At 58.9% G+C, this 14,509-nt stretch overlaps 1 protein-coding gene across 2 annotated transcripts in view; it reads right to left on the bottom strand.

Annotated features, from left to right (window-relative positions):
• Nucleotides 1-3,335: 3,335 nt before the first annotated feature.
• PRRX2 (paired related homeobox 2) overlaps nucleotides 3,336-14,509 on the bottom strand; it is a 42,116-nt gene continuing 30,942 nt past the window's right edge. For both annotated transcript variants that reach the window (XM_012772257.3, XM_076009117.1), the window contains exons 2-4: nucleotides 5,428-5,615; nucleotides 4,563-4,741; nucleotides 3,336-3,787 (exon numbers count right to left, since the gene is read on the bottom strand). In XM_012772257.3, coding sequence (XP_012627711.3) covers nucleotides 3,652-3,787; nucleotides 4,563-4,741; nucleotides 5,428-5,615 — 503 coding nt within the window. In that variant the 3' untranslated portion in view covers nucleotides 3,336-3,651. The remainder of the gene's footprint in view (nucleotides 3,788-4,562; nucleotides 4,742-5,427; nucleotides 5,616-14,509) is intronic.

Below are 14,509 nucleotides of genomic sequence, written 5' to 3'. Positions count from 1 at the left end.
GTGTGGGATTTGTTTGTCTCTTTGTCTCTCCAGGGGAGGCCGGAGAGCGGGACGCGTGCTCAGCCAGGCCCGGGGACCCAGCTCCGGGCCTGCGCCCGCCCCGCAGCGCCCCCCAGCGGCCGGCAGCAGAGGCGCAGGAGCTGGGGAGGCCGCTCTGGTTCCCGTCGCCGACGGGGGCGCCCCGGGCGTGTGGCCCCTGAACCGGGGCGCCCGGTTCTCTGGACAGAGGAAGTGTGCCGTTTCGCCCCAGGACAGGGCGTATTTCGGCTTCCTCGAGCGCCGCCCGGCCCTCTGTGCCCCTCCACCGTGCACACCGAGGCGCCCATTGACGCAGGCAGCCCCGGTAGGTGGGCTCTGTTGTTATGCCCCGTCTTACGGAGGAGGAAACTGAGTCCCGGAGAGCGCCTCGCGCAGGGAGGGTCACAGAACCCGAAACTCTGGTCTTTATTTCTCTGGTTTTGGTTTTTGCAGGAGCCAGGCCGCCTTTCCTTCACATTCCACCCGCCCCCACGCCGGAGCCCCTTCGTTGCATATAAAACATAAAAGCAGGCAGGCGCGGTGCCCTCTCCCAAGCGCGCCCGCCACATGGGCAGAGGCAGGCAGAGAGGGGTCCGAGTCTCCAGCCTGGGACGCGCCCTGCACACCCCGTCCCTACAGAAAGCCGATACCCCGGGGTGGGTGCCCGGGAAGCTGCCCACACAGCCCTGCAATTAGGGCGACAATAGCAACAGCAGTGTTTGGATGTTTTCTCTTTCACAGGGAGGGCACCCCCTTCGGCTTCCCGGAGCAGCATGTGCAAACGATTAAACCGGTTTGTTTTCTCTGGAGCACTCGGGAGGAAGTGACACTGACATCCCGCGGTCTGATGGCAGCGCCAGCGCCTCCGTGGGAACGGCAGGCAGTTTCTGAAGCTGGCGTTCCTGGGACTGGCCCCGCAGCCCCCGCCCAGTGTGGCCCCGTCCGCGGAGGCCACCCACCCCCACCCCAGAGGCTCGGCATGGCGCCTCCCTCTGGGCTGAGAAGAAGAATGCGGGAGGGCCGGGGCCGTGCCTCCAACCAGGTTGGCGTTTCTAGGGAGGGAAGAGGCCGCTCTTCCTGGCTGCCCACGAGGGCACCACTCTGAGCCCCCGGGGCCGGCCCGACCCCCAGGTGGGGGAGGGAGGGGCAGGCTCTGTGCCAGGGAGGACGCTGCTCAGGCCAGGATGCCCCTTAGCTCTCGCCTAGGTGGAAGGACAGGCCAGCATCTTCCAGAAGCTTCCGTCAGAAAGGTCCTGCGTCCAGGGTCTCTTCCTCCTGGGCCTTCCTGTGTGTCTAAGCCAAAAGCCCACCTCAAACCTCCCCTCCTCCATCAGCCTGTCACCCAGTCACCAACCCTTGTCCTTGCTGCCTCCCAGACATCTCAGAGTGGGTGGCCCCAATCCTCCCACTCTGTCCTTGTCATGCCACTGCCCCTCCCGCCTGGACACCTGCCCCAGCCTCCGCGGGGCCCCTCTGCGTCCACTCCTAGCCCACAGTTCGTCCTCCACATGGAGGCCAGGGGCCCTGTCCCCCCCGCCACCCAAGCAAATCCCTCCACAGCTCCCCACAGGTGGGATGATGTCTGGACTTCCAGTCCCAGCCACAAGCCCACTCCAGCCGGCTCCAGTCCTCTCTCCCCACCGGCCCAGACAGACAGACAGCCTCTCCCTCGCCCCAGGACTGCACACGCTGCCCTCAGCCAGGAACACCGCGCCCTCCCTGTCTGGTGAACTCTTCGTCCTGCCGGGCACGGCTCCTCAGGAAGCCCGCCCAGATGCCTCAGGCTAGCTCTGGGCCCCCTCTGGGCCCCCGCACATCCCCTCGTAGCCTCAGCCCTGTGGCATCGAAATCGCTCCTTAGAGTTTTGCTGCCCTGGAAGATGGCGCATCCTTTGCGGCCCGGGACCCCGTGTCTCTCCCGGGCCCAGGGCGGGGCCTCGGTGCGCAGCAAGTGCTTGGTAACGTTCGTCCAGAGCCTGGGCAGCAAAGGGGGCCCAGGGAGCACTTACCCATGTGACCACCAGCTCCCGGCCAGGCCCCCACAGTACCCCACTCTCCTGCTGGCCAGAGTCCTGCTGCTGGCTGGGAGGAAGCCACCCATCCACCACACGAGACAGTCACACGGCCACCAGGCTGTCACCCACCCCCAGCTGCATTTGCTCATCTGAAGGGGGCAGTGCTCAACCCCCAAGAACGAGCTTTCCACGGCGGATTCCGGGTGGACATGGGAGGACGCTCAGGGGTGTGCTGGGGCGGTCCTCACGGCACTCTGGGTGCAGCCACTGTACCTTCTAAATAAAACTGGGGCGTCCCTCACGCAAGGACAGATATTCATGTGGCTTCCGCTTGTCTGACGCCATCTAGAAGATGCGGCCATGGCTGGCACTACAGGGCACTGTGAAGTGACGCGGGCAGCGGGGAACACGGGAAAATCAGCCACTCTCACAAACTGGACCCCATCGAGGTATGATTGCTGTGCCGCCTGCCACCAGCTACCCCAAGGGCTGGGGTCTCACTCCCCACTCCCGGGGACAGGCATCTATGTGCTACCCTACCTCCTGGGGACTGGGCTTGGGGTTACTTTCAGCAGAGGGGCTGGTGTGCCCATCAGAAGGGTGGCATGGGGCCAGGCAGAGGGACTGACCTCAGGCCACCCCCCCAACCCTCAGTTTTCTGCAGGGCCCTCAGGAGTGATGTCGTTGGCTGGGGCACACATATCTGCTGTCACCCCAGTTACTGCCAGTGAATGGGTGGGTTGGGAGGTCTCCTGGTGGCCCCAACTGTCAAGGACCACTCTGCTGAACTGTGAGCCGGCTGGGACCCCCCCAATCTGCACCAACACTTTCTGGGCCATTTGCCCAGCCTCTCCAAGGTCGAATGCCTAGGGGGGTCCCAGGCCTTCTGTGTGCCCAGAATCGAGGTATTTAGTTCCCTGGCATCTGCCCCACGTGCCCTCTGGCCAATCCAGGAACCCATGGCCACCCATCCTGCCTCCCCCAGTAGGGCAGGGAGGTGCTCCCTGGCCAGGGTCACACAGCAAAGCTCCTCCAAACACCTGGGTGTCCCCTGGGGCTCAAGATAGAAGGTGGGGTCCAGGCCATGTCTCTGTCCTCCCAGCCCACGCTCCACCCCCCGGGGCCCTGCAGGGTGACAGAGGACTTCCTCCTGAAGACCAGTGCAGACAGATGGGCAGCAGGCCCTGCGTGGCTGCAGTTCTGAGCCAGGTCCACAGTGGGTGCAGGGCAGACGGGCCCCGGAAGTCCAGCCCCGTGGGGGCCCGGCTCCATCTCAACTGCCCTTACTCACCCTCCCACAACCTTTGGGGGCTTAAAAAATGGTTTTATTTCTTAACGACAAAAAGCTTTTTGGTTTTAATACACAAAGTAAATGAGGTCCTTAGCAGGCGCCTGCTCCGCCATCAGGCCCAGCCCCTCCGAGGGTCATGGGCTGCAGTCCCCGGTGGCTGTGGACAGAGGGGCTGTGCCGGGCTGGGGGCGCCTCAGCAGCCCCTCGGGCTCAAGAGTCCAGGCTGGAGACGGGTCAGGAGAGCCCAGCCAGGAGAAAGTCACCTCCTGGGCATCCACCCTCTTTTCTGCTGATGTCAGGCAAGGGCGGTGGGCCGGTGGGCTGGCTGTCAGTTCACGGTGGGCACCTGGCTGTGGTGAAGGCTGAACTCCTTGGCCTTGAGACGGAGGCTGGCGATGCTGTTGGCCATGTTGACTCCGGGGGTCGCCGGGCAGGAGCCCCCAGGGCTGTAGGGCGGCACCGTGCTAGGGGTGACAGGAGACACAAGGACATGTGGGTGTGCTGGCCTGCCGCCTGGAGCCAGCTGCTTCTGGCTGTCCGTCCTTGACCCCAGCGTCTGGTCCTGCTGCGTCCCCTCCTCGGCTTGCTCTCCTGGGAAGTCTCTACCTGGGGCTGGGGCTGGCCTGGGGCTGCAGGATTTGGGGAGGAGTCAGAAGCACCTAGGGTCAGCGCTGGGACAAAGGTGCCTCGCATGGGACCAGGGCTCCAGCAGAGCCACTCACACACACTGAGGGGCAGAGGGCACCTTTGGAGGTGGGGGGTACGGTGGTCCAACCCCCAGCACCTCCCAGCACTTCCTTCCTGCTGGGTCATGTCAGAGCCTTTCTCCAGCTTTGACCCAGACAAAACTGCCACAGGGTGCTGGGGATCTCGTGTGCCTGGGACTCTTCCTGCAGTTTTTCAGCTTCCTCAGGGTGATGCCTGTACATTGTGCCCACTCCAGACATGCATGTGTGCCCCATCCCCACTCCATGCCTTCATGCACACACACTCACATGCATGTGGACACATGTGCATGCACTCACAGTCATGTGTCCACATTGATGAGGGGACACGCACGTGCCCGTGAACATGCACTCGTGGGCACATCCATCCAAACGCCGCTTGGTGGACCCTGGATCCAAGGGGCACCTGGACGCCATCCAGGCTCCTCTCAGACCCTCAGAGGAGTCTGGGCCCTAATGGACCCCGTGGGATCCCTGGCTGTCCCCTCTCCACCTGAAAAGTTCCTGCTCTCACCTGTAGGGTGACGAGGCTGTCCAGGAGAGATAATCGGGACTCAGGGCGGTGGGCCGGGGAGCCACGGGCTGCTCGACGGCGGCCTCCTGGCTGTAGGACTTGAGCAGCGAGGCGGAGCGGTTGGCCAGCAGGGCCCGCTCATTCCGGCGGAACTTGGCACGGCGGTTCTGAAACCAGACCTGGGGGCAGGAGGGCGTGGTGAGCAGGGGGCATCAGACGTGGAGGAGACCCAAGTCCTTTTGGACCTGGGTGTGTGCGTCCTCTGCCACCAACCCTGGGCTGGCAGCTTCATGTCTCCGAACCTCAGTTTCCTCATCTGTAAAATGGGGACGATAGAGGGTGCCAGCTGCTAGGGAAGTGTGTGTTGGAGAACGGGGCCACAGGAATGAACAAATGGGCATGAGCTCAGAGCTGGCGTGGAGTAAGTGCTCGCAACTTTAAAAGGACTTATTTATCAAACCCCTCCGTGCCAGGCACTGTTCTAAGCATTTTACAAAAGTATTAACTTTACCCTATAAAATGCACCCATGCATGGCCAGGCGCGGTGGCTCACGCCTGCAATCCCAGCTCTTTAGGAGGCAGAGGTGGGAGGAGGATCGAGTCTGGGCGACATAGGGAGGAGATCTTGTCTCTCTTAAAAGAAAAAGACCCATGTGATCCTCATTTTACCGGGAGGCACCTGGGGCATAGAGGACTTAAGTAACTTGCTCAAGGTCACACAGCCAGAAAGGTGGGAGGGGCTTGGATCTGATCCGCAGCCCTCCCAGCCTCAGACGATCTTGTTCCAAAACGCCCCACCCCGCAAGTGTGCGACCCCGGGACGGTGGCGGCCGCTCCCAGGAGTGGCCCGGGACGGAGCGCTCACCTGGACGCGCGCCTCGCTGAGGTTGACGCGCCGGGCAAGCTCCTCGCGCACGAAGGCGTCGGGGTAGTGCGTGCGCTCGAACACGCGCTCCAGCGCCTGCAGCTGGCTGCTGTTGAACGTGGTGCGGTTCCGCCGCTGCTTCTTCTTCCGCTTGGCGGCGCCGCCGCGCCCGGGGCTGGGACACTCACCTGCAGAGGGGCGGGAGGGTCAGCGCACAGCGCCTCCAGCGCCCGCAGCCCAGCCCGCCTACCCCTGCGGCCCACCGGGTGCCAACACGCTCCAAATGCAGCCACCAGCTCAGCAGTTTGTTTGCTCAGCGCGCTTTACTTGTGTCGGTCTCCCTCTGCACACGGATGGTCTAGACCCAAGTGCAGGAACACCTCCCTTTAAATGGCTCCCTCATTCATTCCTTCGTTCACCCATCCATTCGTTCATTCTTCAAGATGTATTTTGCTGAGCACCTACTATGTGGCAGGCACAGGGCTAGACCCTGGGGATACACTGGTGACCAAAGCAGCCAGACCCTTGTCCTGTGGAGCCCACAGTCTGAGCGAACAAGGATGGGGGCTATGGCAAGAGCCCAGGGGACAGGCACCCCAGCCATCAGGGACAACTGGCCTGGTCGGGAGGGTCCAGGAGACATCTGTATGTCCCCAGCGCCCAGCCCAGGCTCGGAGGCATGGTAAGCGCTCCATCAACATGAGTTGTTAAACTACAGTGATAATATGTAATAAGAGCAGGAGCCATCAAGGTTCTGAGGACCCACAGGATGCTCATGGGAACCCTAAACACGGGTGCTGTCGTCCTCATCGCTCCTAATTTACAGAAGGGGGAGGGAAGATGCAGAGAGGCCGAGGTCTCAGCCCAAGGTCAAGGTGTCAGTGAAGTCTCTGGTGGAGGGTGGCTTTGAGCCCCCCAGGCAGCAGTCAAAAGCAGCCTTCCTGAGGGCCCCAGGCTGCAAGGGGCTCCGTCCAGCATCCTCAGCACCTGTGAAGCCAGGGGCTGTGCTGGGGGTGGGGAGAGGCCAATGGGGCCAATTGTTCAGCAGGGGAGGCAGCCCCTGAATGGGACATCACAGTGCAAAGTGTGGGCCAGGGCTCCAGAGGATGCTCAGCCCCGGTGGGCAACGAGGAGACAGTCGGGGGAGGTCCCAAAAGAGGTGGTACTTGCGCTGGGTTAGAAGGATGTGCAAGAATTCTCCAACCAGATGGGAGAGGGGCCGGCATCCCAGGCAAGGCCCAAGAGGGTGGGGTGGAAACAGCTGGGTAGTGAGTCCCAGCAGGGGACTTGGCCAAGGGTCAGTGCTGGCCGGGTGGGGGGCATGTCCAGCTACTCTTTCCATATTTAAATTTTATCCAGGGGCAAAACCATCTACCCTTCACCCCCCAGGGCCCAGCCATTGCCCACTCCTCCAGGGAGCCCTCCCTGAGCACCTGTATCCCTGTGGAACCCCCCTTGGCTTCGCTGTGCTCACCTGGCATTTAGAACCAATGCTGCCCAGTTATGTACTTCCTTGGGTGTATAAGTTTTAATTAAAAATGTGTATTTTAATAACAAAGTAATGCCCCTGTTTGTCTCAGTAACAGATTCAAACAACACAGAAGGGTACAATACTCTCCTCTCCCTGTCCCTCCCCACAGTTTACAAGATTACCAATAGAAACTTACAACATTTGCAATCATGAGGTCATGCTGCACATGCTGGTGCTTCAGATTGCCTGGTTATTTAGTAACATTCTGGGTCCCTTTCCATCTCAGCACAACAAACGTAACCCTCTCTCCTGGGGTTGTTTTCCCCAAATATGTTTTCCCTCTTGTTCCCTTCCCTCCACCTGTAGGAACCATTTCTTAAATTAGTTTTTGCTTTCCATCTCCATCACTGCTCCTTGCAAATATAATAAGAGTATGTGTACTATTTTCTTCCCCTCTTCTGTCAAAAGACAGCATAGCACATACCATTCACCTTTTCCCTGCAGTAATCAGCATATCCCAGACTCCTCCACGTCCCTTTTCCCGGCTGCATAGCGCTCCACCCTCCTGCTGTTTATTCAACGAGAGCCCTGCTCACGGGCACTTGGCGTGTTTCCCATGAATAACCTCGTGCAAACATCATCTTCTATTTTTTGCCAATGCGTGTTTGGGACAGATTCCTAGAAGTGGAATTTCTGGGCCAATGAGTAAATGCTAGATATGGCCAAATTCCCCCTGAGGCCTGTACTGTTCTGCATTCCCACCGCTGTATGGGCCTGTTTTGCCCACATTTGGGCCAACAGAGCACATCATCGATCTTGTGGATTTTAGTCCATACCTCATATATTTGTTTCCCTGGTAACACATTCCATTTTTACATCCTATGCACAGCGTTGGGCAATTGTTCAGTTAACTGTTACAGAGCTTCTAGAACATGCCAGGCCCAGCGGGCTCAGCAATGGATACCATTCAATCCCCGCTTTGATTTTATTTTTTAAGTTACGTATACTTGATGTACTAAATCCCTGCTTTTTTCAAAGAGACATTGTCACCCAGGCTGGAGTGCAGTGGAACAATCACAGCTCACTGTAACCTTGAGCAACTGGGCTCGAGTGATCCTCCTGCCTCAGCCTCCCCAGTAGTGGGGACTACAGCTGTGCACCACCACACCAAGCTAACTTGTTTTGGAGTTTTATAGAGATGGCTGGGGTGTGTGTGGAGGTGTTTGTCTCACTACATTGCCCAGGTTGGTCTTGAACTCCTGGCCTCAAGCGATCCTCCTGCCTCTGTCCCCCAGAGTGCTGGGATTAGAGGCAAAAAGCCACCATGCCCAGTCTAACCCCCTGCTTTTAAACAGCTCCCAGGTTAGCAGGGTTTACTGACTCTTAAGTAACCAACTGGTTTGATTTAAGGTTAAATGTTTCTGTGAGACTGGTAAACGATTATGCACAAAGGCAGGGATGGGGGTACAGGTGGTTAGGCAGGAAAGGGGGGTGCCCAGGAAAGATGACCTTGAATCTCAGTGACTCTCAACTGAGGGCAATTTTATCCCGGAAGATATCTGACATCTGGAGACCATTTTGCTTGTCAGGACAAGGCAGGGGCCGGGTGTGGTGGCTCACACTGGGAAGCCGAGGCGGGCGGATTGCTCGAGGTCAGGAGTTCAAAACCAGCCTGAGCAAGACCCCGTCTCTACTAAAAATAGAAAGAAATTAATTGACCAACTAAAAATATATATACAAAAAAATTAGCCGGGCATGGTGGCGCATGCCTGTAGTCTCAGCTGCTCGGGAGGCTGAGGCAAAAGGATCGATTGAGCCCAGGAGTTTGAGCTTGCTGTGAGCTAGGCTGACGCCACGGCACGCACTCTAGCCTGGGCAACAAAGTGAGACTCTGTCTCAAAAACAAACGAACAAACAAAGGACGGGGCCGAGAGATCTAGGATCTGACGGTGGAGCCGGGATGGTGCCAGGTTCTCCTCACACAGCACGGCCCCGCGGCAAGGAATTATCTGTCCAAAATGTCAGCGGCTCTGAGGTTGAGAAGCTCTGGTCAAGAGGGGTGACTAGGAGGTGATGTTCAGTATTTTCCCCCTCGGGGAAAAACTTGCAAACACGGGAGACAACTTGGGGTGGGGCAGGCAGGGCGGGAGCTCGCTGAGGCCTGGTCAGCTTCGCTCTTCACTCCTCACTAGAAAAGGCAAAGACGGACGCGAACGCCTGGTGCCTGTGACTGTCTCTCTGTCCCCCACCCCCTGGGTGGAGAAGAAACCTTAAACTGAAGCAGGGGCCCCGCACTGGACACCCGGTGGTGACCGATGAGAGCGGGGATGGAAGCTTCTGGAAAGCCAGCCATCACAGCGCCGGTTTCCTCCCCCCTTCAGGCAATGCCGCTTGGGCACACACCCAATGCAGGAGGCATTTCAACCAAAAAAGGAGACTTTTTCGGGAGGTTTCTGAGCAATGCAAAACTGAGGGTGTTTAAATGAAAACCATTCTGCAGCCTTCGCCTGGCCGAGCGGGCGCCGGAAGAAACAGCTCTGCTCTGGGGCCAGCTAAGCTGTGCGGTGACTTGGAGCCAGAACCCTCACACAAAGGCATGTACCCCCACCCCGCCCAGCCCCAGCCCACCCCGACGCCCGCCGGTGTCCACAGCGAGTCTCAATCAGCGCTCCCCCGGGGGCTCGGCGAGGCAGCGTGGTGGGACGCGCTCAGCCCGAGGGGGCTGGAGCCAGGAGCCGTGCCAAGCCAAGCGCACCACGCACTTCCACCCAGTGACTCCCCGCGCCCACCCTGGGAGGCATCTCGCCATTTTACACACAGGGAAACTGAGGCTCTGGCGGTCTTGCTGAAGGCCAGGCAGCTGGGATAGGAATCTATGTCTGCCGGGAGGCTCGGCCAGCCAAGGCTGTGAGCCCCTCTCCACGGGGGTCTCTTCCCTCATCCGCCTCGCTCCCAGGCCTGGTGACAGAGGGGGTCTGTCACATGCTCAGGCCCAGCTCTCTGAGCCCACAGGTGGGGTCACGGAGATGTCATTAGGAGGGGCCTCCAGCCTCACGTCGCCTTGCTGGATGCCTGTCTCCACCCAGCCCGGGGGAAGTGTGCCCCGTACCCCTGTTCTCAAGGAAGCCCTCACCGCTGGGACGTTCGGGATGGCAGCTTGCTCAAGGACACACCAAGCTGCTCGAGTTGCACTGAGCTGAGCTTAGCTGAGTGCCGAGAGCACGGTAATTGCTGGATAAATGTCCTCTCGCCTTAGCCTCATTGCTTTTGTGCAGCCAGCTTCGTATTGGAAGGCAGGGACCCTTCTCCCTGGTCCTTTAGTCCCCTGCAGCCCAACCTGCAGCCCAAAGACGGGGCTGCAGGCCCCACCATGGGCTGGGCCTGAGGATAGCAGCTGAGAAGGACTCAGACAGCCTCTTCTGGGGGGTCCAGAACTTGAACCCATGGCTTTGACCTCAGCTGGGGGCTGCGCTGGCCTCTGCCTCCGCGCGGATGTGCCGAATATCTGTTACCCCGAGTTCCTGAATCACCTCCTGAGAAATGTGCTGGGGTGGGCGTGTGTATTCCTCCGGGGACTCCAGGCTCGGGCTCCAAGCATTTAGAAAATAAATACGCTTCACGCCTCAGGCCATTGGCGCGGGGTCCAGTCTCTGCACAGCGCCCTCGCCTCGGGCCAGCGGGCGCCGGGCCTGCACCGTCCAAGCCAGGCTGCGCCCCAAGTTTCCTTTTGTTCAATAAAAGTTCCGCTTTCCTCTGAGATTGCGAACAAAGCATGCAACTGCCTCCGTCCGACCCAGCGGTTCAGATGCTGTCGTGGGGGGCTGGGGCCAGGCAGTGAGAAACATTCGGATGAGGGGGTGCTCGTTTCAAGCTCTCACCCTTAAAACCAAAATTACATCGTTCCCGATTACATTACAATGAAAAAATGACTGGTGCACAGTTTTCTGCCATTAAATTATTTCACACATACCATTTATTTGGCTGACTGCGGGCCAAAGACATTTAAAAACCCTGCTCGCAGCCAAGTGATCAAGTGTTCCTGACGCCCCTCCCCTGTGCCCGCAGTTTTTCTTATTCTGTGTAATTTAAGGGTCTAAATAGTCTGGAGGGAATTAACTGCAAATTCTTCCTAAGACAAATAAACTCAGCCTCTTCGTTTCTGCCTTTCTCAAGCTGTTGAGAGACACTCTCTGTTTGTTTTTGCTTCAAATAGTCAGTTTACGCCTGACCCCGGGGCTGCGGCGAGCTCCAACCCAAATAAATAACTTTTATTAATTAACATTTATTCTGACCAAATAGGCCGCACCCCCCGGCCCCCATGTGATCTCTGCCAACACGATCGCAAAAACAAACAACGGGTCCTTGGGACCTTGAGGTGGATTTAACAAATTAACACGGGCCTTCGTCAGAGCAGCCCGGTTGCTGCAGAAACGCGCGCAGCTGGGAAGGGCCGGGCAGGAAGTGGAGGTGGGCTGGCGGGAGGGCTGCGGCTCGCCCCACCCCAGGTCTGCTGGGAGAGATTTGGGTTCCTTTCAAGGGCCCCTGGGAGAAGGGCTCGGATGGGAACTCTGGAAACCACATCCTCAGCTGTCACCAGATCCACGAGGACACAAGTGCCCTGGCAGGGAGGACTCCTTCCCGTAAGCAATGGGAGGCCGTGTAGCCTAGTGGTTATGGAGGCGGATGGTCCCAGGCCTGGGTTTCAGGTGGGTCCGGCTCATTAGCAGAGTGGCCGTGGGTGAACCTGTTACTGGCTCCCGCCCTCAGGAATCTCACCTGAAGAGCTGCCACAGTGAACCCCTGTAACGATCCTACATGGGTGGCTCCTGGTTGGATTTCACATACGAGGAAACTGAGGCACAGAGTGTTCAGCAACATGCCAAAGCCACGTGGCCAGTAAAGGCCAGAGCTGGGATTTGAATGTGGAGACCAGCACATAGTCCAGGGCCTCAACCACCTCCCCACCTGGCTGCACGAGTCACCTTGGCATAGGCAGGTGGCCTTGAGAGCCTCCCAGGTCCTCATGTGGCAGGACTCTGAGGGTCTCCCCAGGGGCTTAGGGGCGTATGGAGAAACCAAGAGGAAGGAGGCTGGAGGCAAGAGAAGCATTTCTGAGCTGGGGCATGCACTGGAGCCCCTGTGAGGGTGGGGACACGGTCAGGCCTGGCACAGAGCTGGGCTCAGCATCGTTTGAAGGCAGCAGGGAAGGGAGGAGGAGGGAGAAGAGGAAACAAGGTCCCTGGAGAAGGTGCCTGGGCTTCCAGGGCTTTCCAGCCCCAGCCCCGCCTGCATTCCAATCAAGGGGCCGAGAGCTGGCTTCATCCCAGGCCACGCTAGCCTCAGCCCCAGAACCAGGGATAAGGCACGAAGGGCCCAGGTCCTCTGCCGAGATTTATACAGGCAGACGTCCCTCATCACGGCCCTGGAGCCCACTGCTGGCTGGGGTCACCCAGGCCACCCCAGAAGGTGGAGTCAGGGCTGGTGGCCTCGAGTGGTCTCGGGGCTGCCCAGCTGCTGTCCCATGTTCACGACCTCCTTGGGATCAGTGCTCACATAGGACATGCCACACGCTCCCACCTGTGGACCCCTGCCTGAGCTTGCAACCTCTCCCGAGCTGTGGCTCCCCCCTCCCCTTGCCCTCCCTAGCTCACCTTCAGGTCTCAGCAAAGACGCCGCCTCCTCCAGAAGCCATCCTGGACCCCCAGGATTAAGCTCCCAAAGACTCCTGTGCTTCTCCCATTGTAGCTCTGTCTCACCGTAGGGTGAGTGTGGGGTCACTGGTCCAGCAGGGACTTGAACTTACTGTGTTTTGTTACCTGGGAACCCACTGCAGGGCCTGGCACAGGTGAACGCTCCATAAACGCAGGGTGGCGAAAGAATGAATGAGCGGGGGCATGGGCCGTGCATGGGGAGGGGAACCTGGGAGCCTGCCCTCCTGCCAGGGGTCGAGGTTCCTCCTTAGGGAGCCATAAAGGGCCGGCCCCTGCTGAGCCACGGCGGGAACATGTCCTCCGGGCCCAAGGAAGGAGCTGGGGGCTGGGGGAACGTGTAGGCAGGCAGAGCAGCCCACTGCCCTGCCACACTTTTAAGGATGTTTCACCTCATTAATTTTGGACAAAAACCCAAAATGCCGACACATTTTTATAGCTGCCGAGGGAAGGAGAAACACATCTCAGAGAGGAAGGCAAGGAGGGAAGAGGCAGTGGGGCCCTCAGGGTCAGAGAGGTCCCCTGGGGCCCCACCGCCCATCTCTTGGCTGCACCAGGCCTGGACATAGCGCGTGAGAGCCCAGAGGCGTGGGCCGCCCTGGCTGGGACTGCCCTCCCCCACCCCAGCCCAGACGCTGGTGACCAGTGTGGCTCAACGAGGATGACCCTGGACTTCACGGGAGGCTGGGGGAGGCTTCCCGTGTCCCCCAGAAACCTCAGCGGAGTCTCACCTGGAGGCAGCTGCTGCACATCTGGGTCTCTCTGGGGTCTGGAGCCTCTGCCTTAAATGCATGACATGCTGCACACATTTCCTTGGGGCCACCAGACCCCCCAGATACCCTAGTAGAGGGGCTGCCCCTGGCAGGCAGCACAAGCTCCTTCCCACCTCAAGGCCCCTGTCGGAGCTCTCCTCTCCGACCGACCCACGCACCGCACCACCTAGGCCTGGCTAGCGCCACCCAGCCTTCTTCTCAGCCCGCAGGCGCCCTGAGAGGCTTTCCAGCCCCCGGCCCAGGGCGGCTGCCTCGCTTAGGCTCCAGGCCCGCTCCCTCCCCGCACTCTGTAATTACCCCAAACAGAAAGTGCTGCAATTTGGTTTCTGCCTCACGCCTGTCTACCCCATTCCACTCTAAGCTCCCAAAAGGCAGGGAGGGACTGGGTTTCCCTTGTCACTGCTGTGTCCCCAGGCCTGGGCAAGAAGTTTGGTTTCAAAAATATTTCTGAACGAATGATTATGGAAACGAAGGAATGCCTCACGCCAGGGAAGGATGGGGGGAGTCTCGACTTCCAAAGCCAGTTCCCTTTGTCTTCAAAGGGCCAGACGGGGGTTTCTTACGTGTGACGACAAAATCACAAGTGACTAAAGAAAAAAAAGGATAAATTGGATTTCATCAAGGTTAAAAACTGTTGTGAATACTATTGAGAAGCGAAAAGAAAGCCCACAGAATAGGAGAGGTGCCGCGCACCCCACACCGGCGAAGGGGCTGGTGCCAGGGAGGTATGAAGAGCTCTTACAACTCAAGAACAAAAAGACAAATAACCCAGGTTAAAAATGAGAAAAGGATCTGAACGGACATTTCTTCAAAGAAAATACACAATGACCCATAAGCACCGCTGGCATCAGGGAAAGGCAAACCCAAACCACAGTGAGATGGCACCTGGCACCCACGGGTGGCCGGGATCAAAGGCAGGTGAAGATGTGGGGAAACTGGAACCCTCACGCTGCCGCTACGAATGCAAAATGGTGCAGCCGCCTTGAAACACAGCCTGGCGGTTCCTCACAAGGTCAAACACAGAGTTACCTCGGGACAATTCCACCCCCGAATACAGACCCAAGAGAAATGAAACCTGTCCGCACAGCACCTCGTACACAAATGCACATCGTGGCATTAGCAATAACAGC

Source organism: Microcebus murinus, chromosome 12 (assembly GCF_040939455.1).
Source record: "Microcebus murinus isolate Inina chromosome 12, M.murinus_Inina_mat1.0, whole genome shotgun sequence".
Lineage (NCBI taxonomy): Eukaryota > Metazoa > Chordata > Mammalia > Primates > Cheirogaleidae > Microcebus > Microcebus murinus.
Note: the sequence above shows the minus strand (reverse complement) of the source record. Positions and strands in the feature narration are given on the sequence as shown.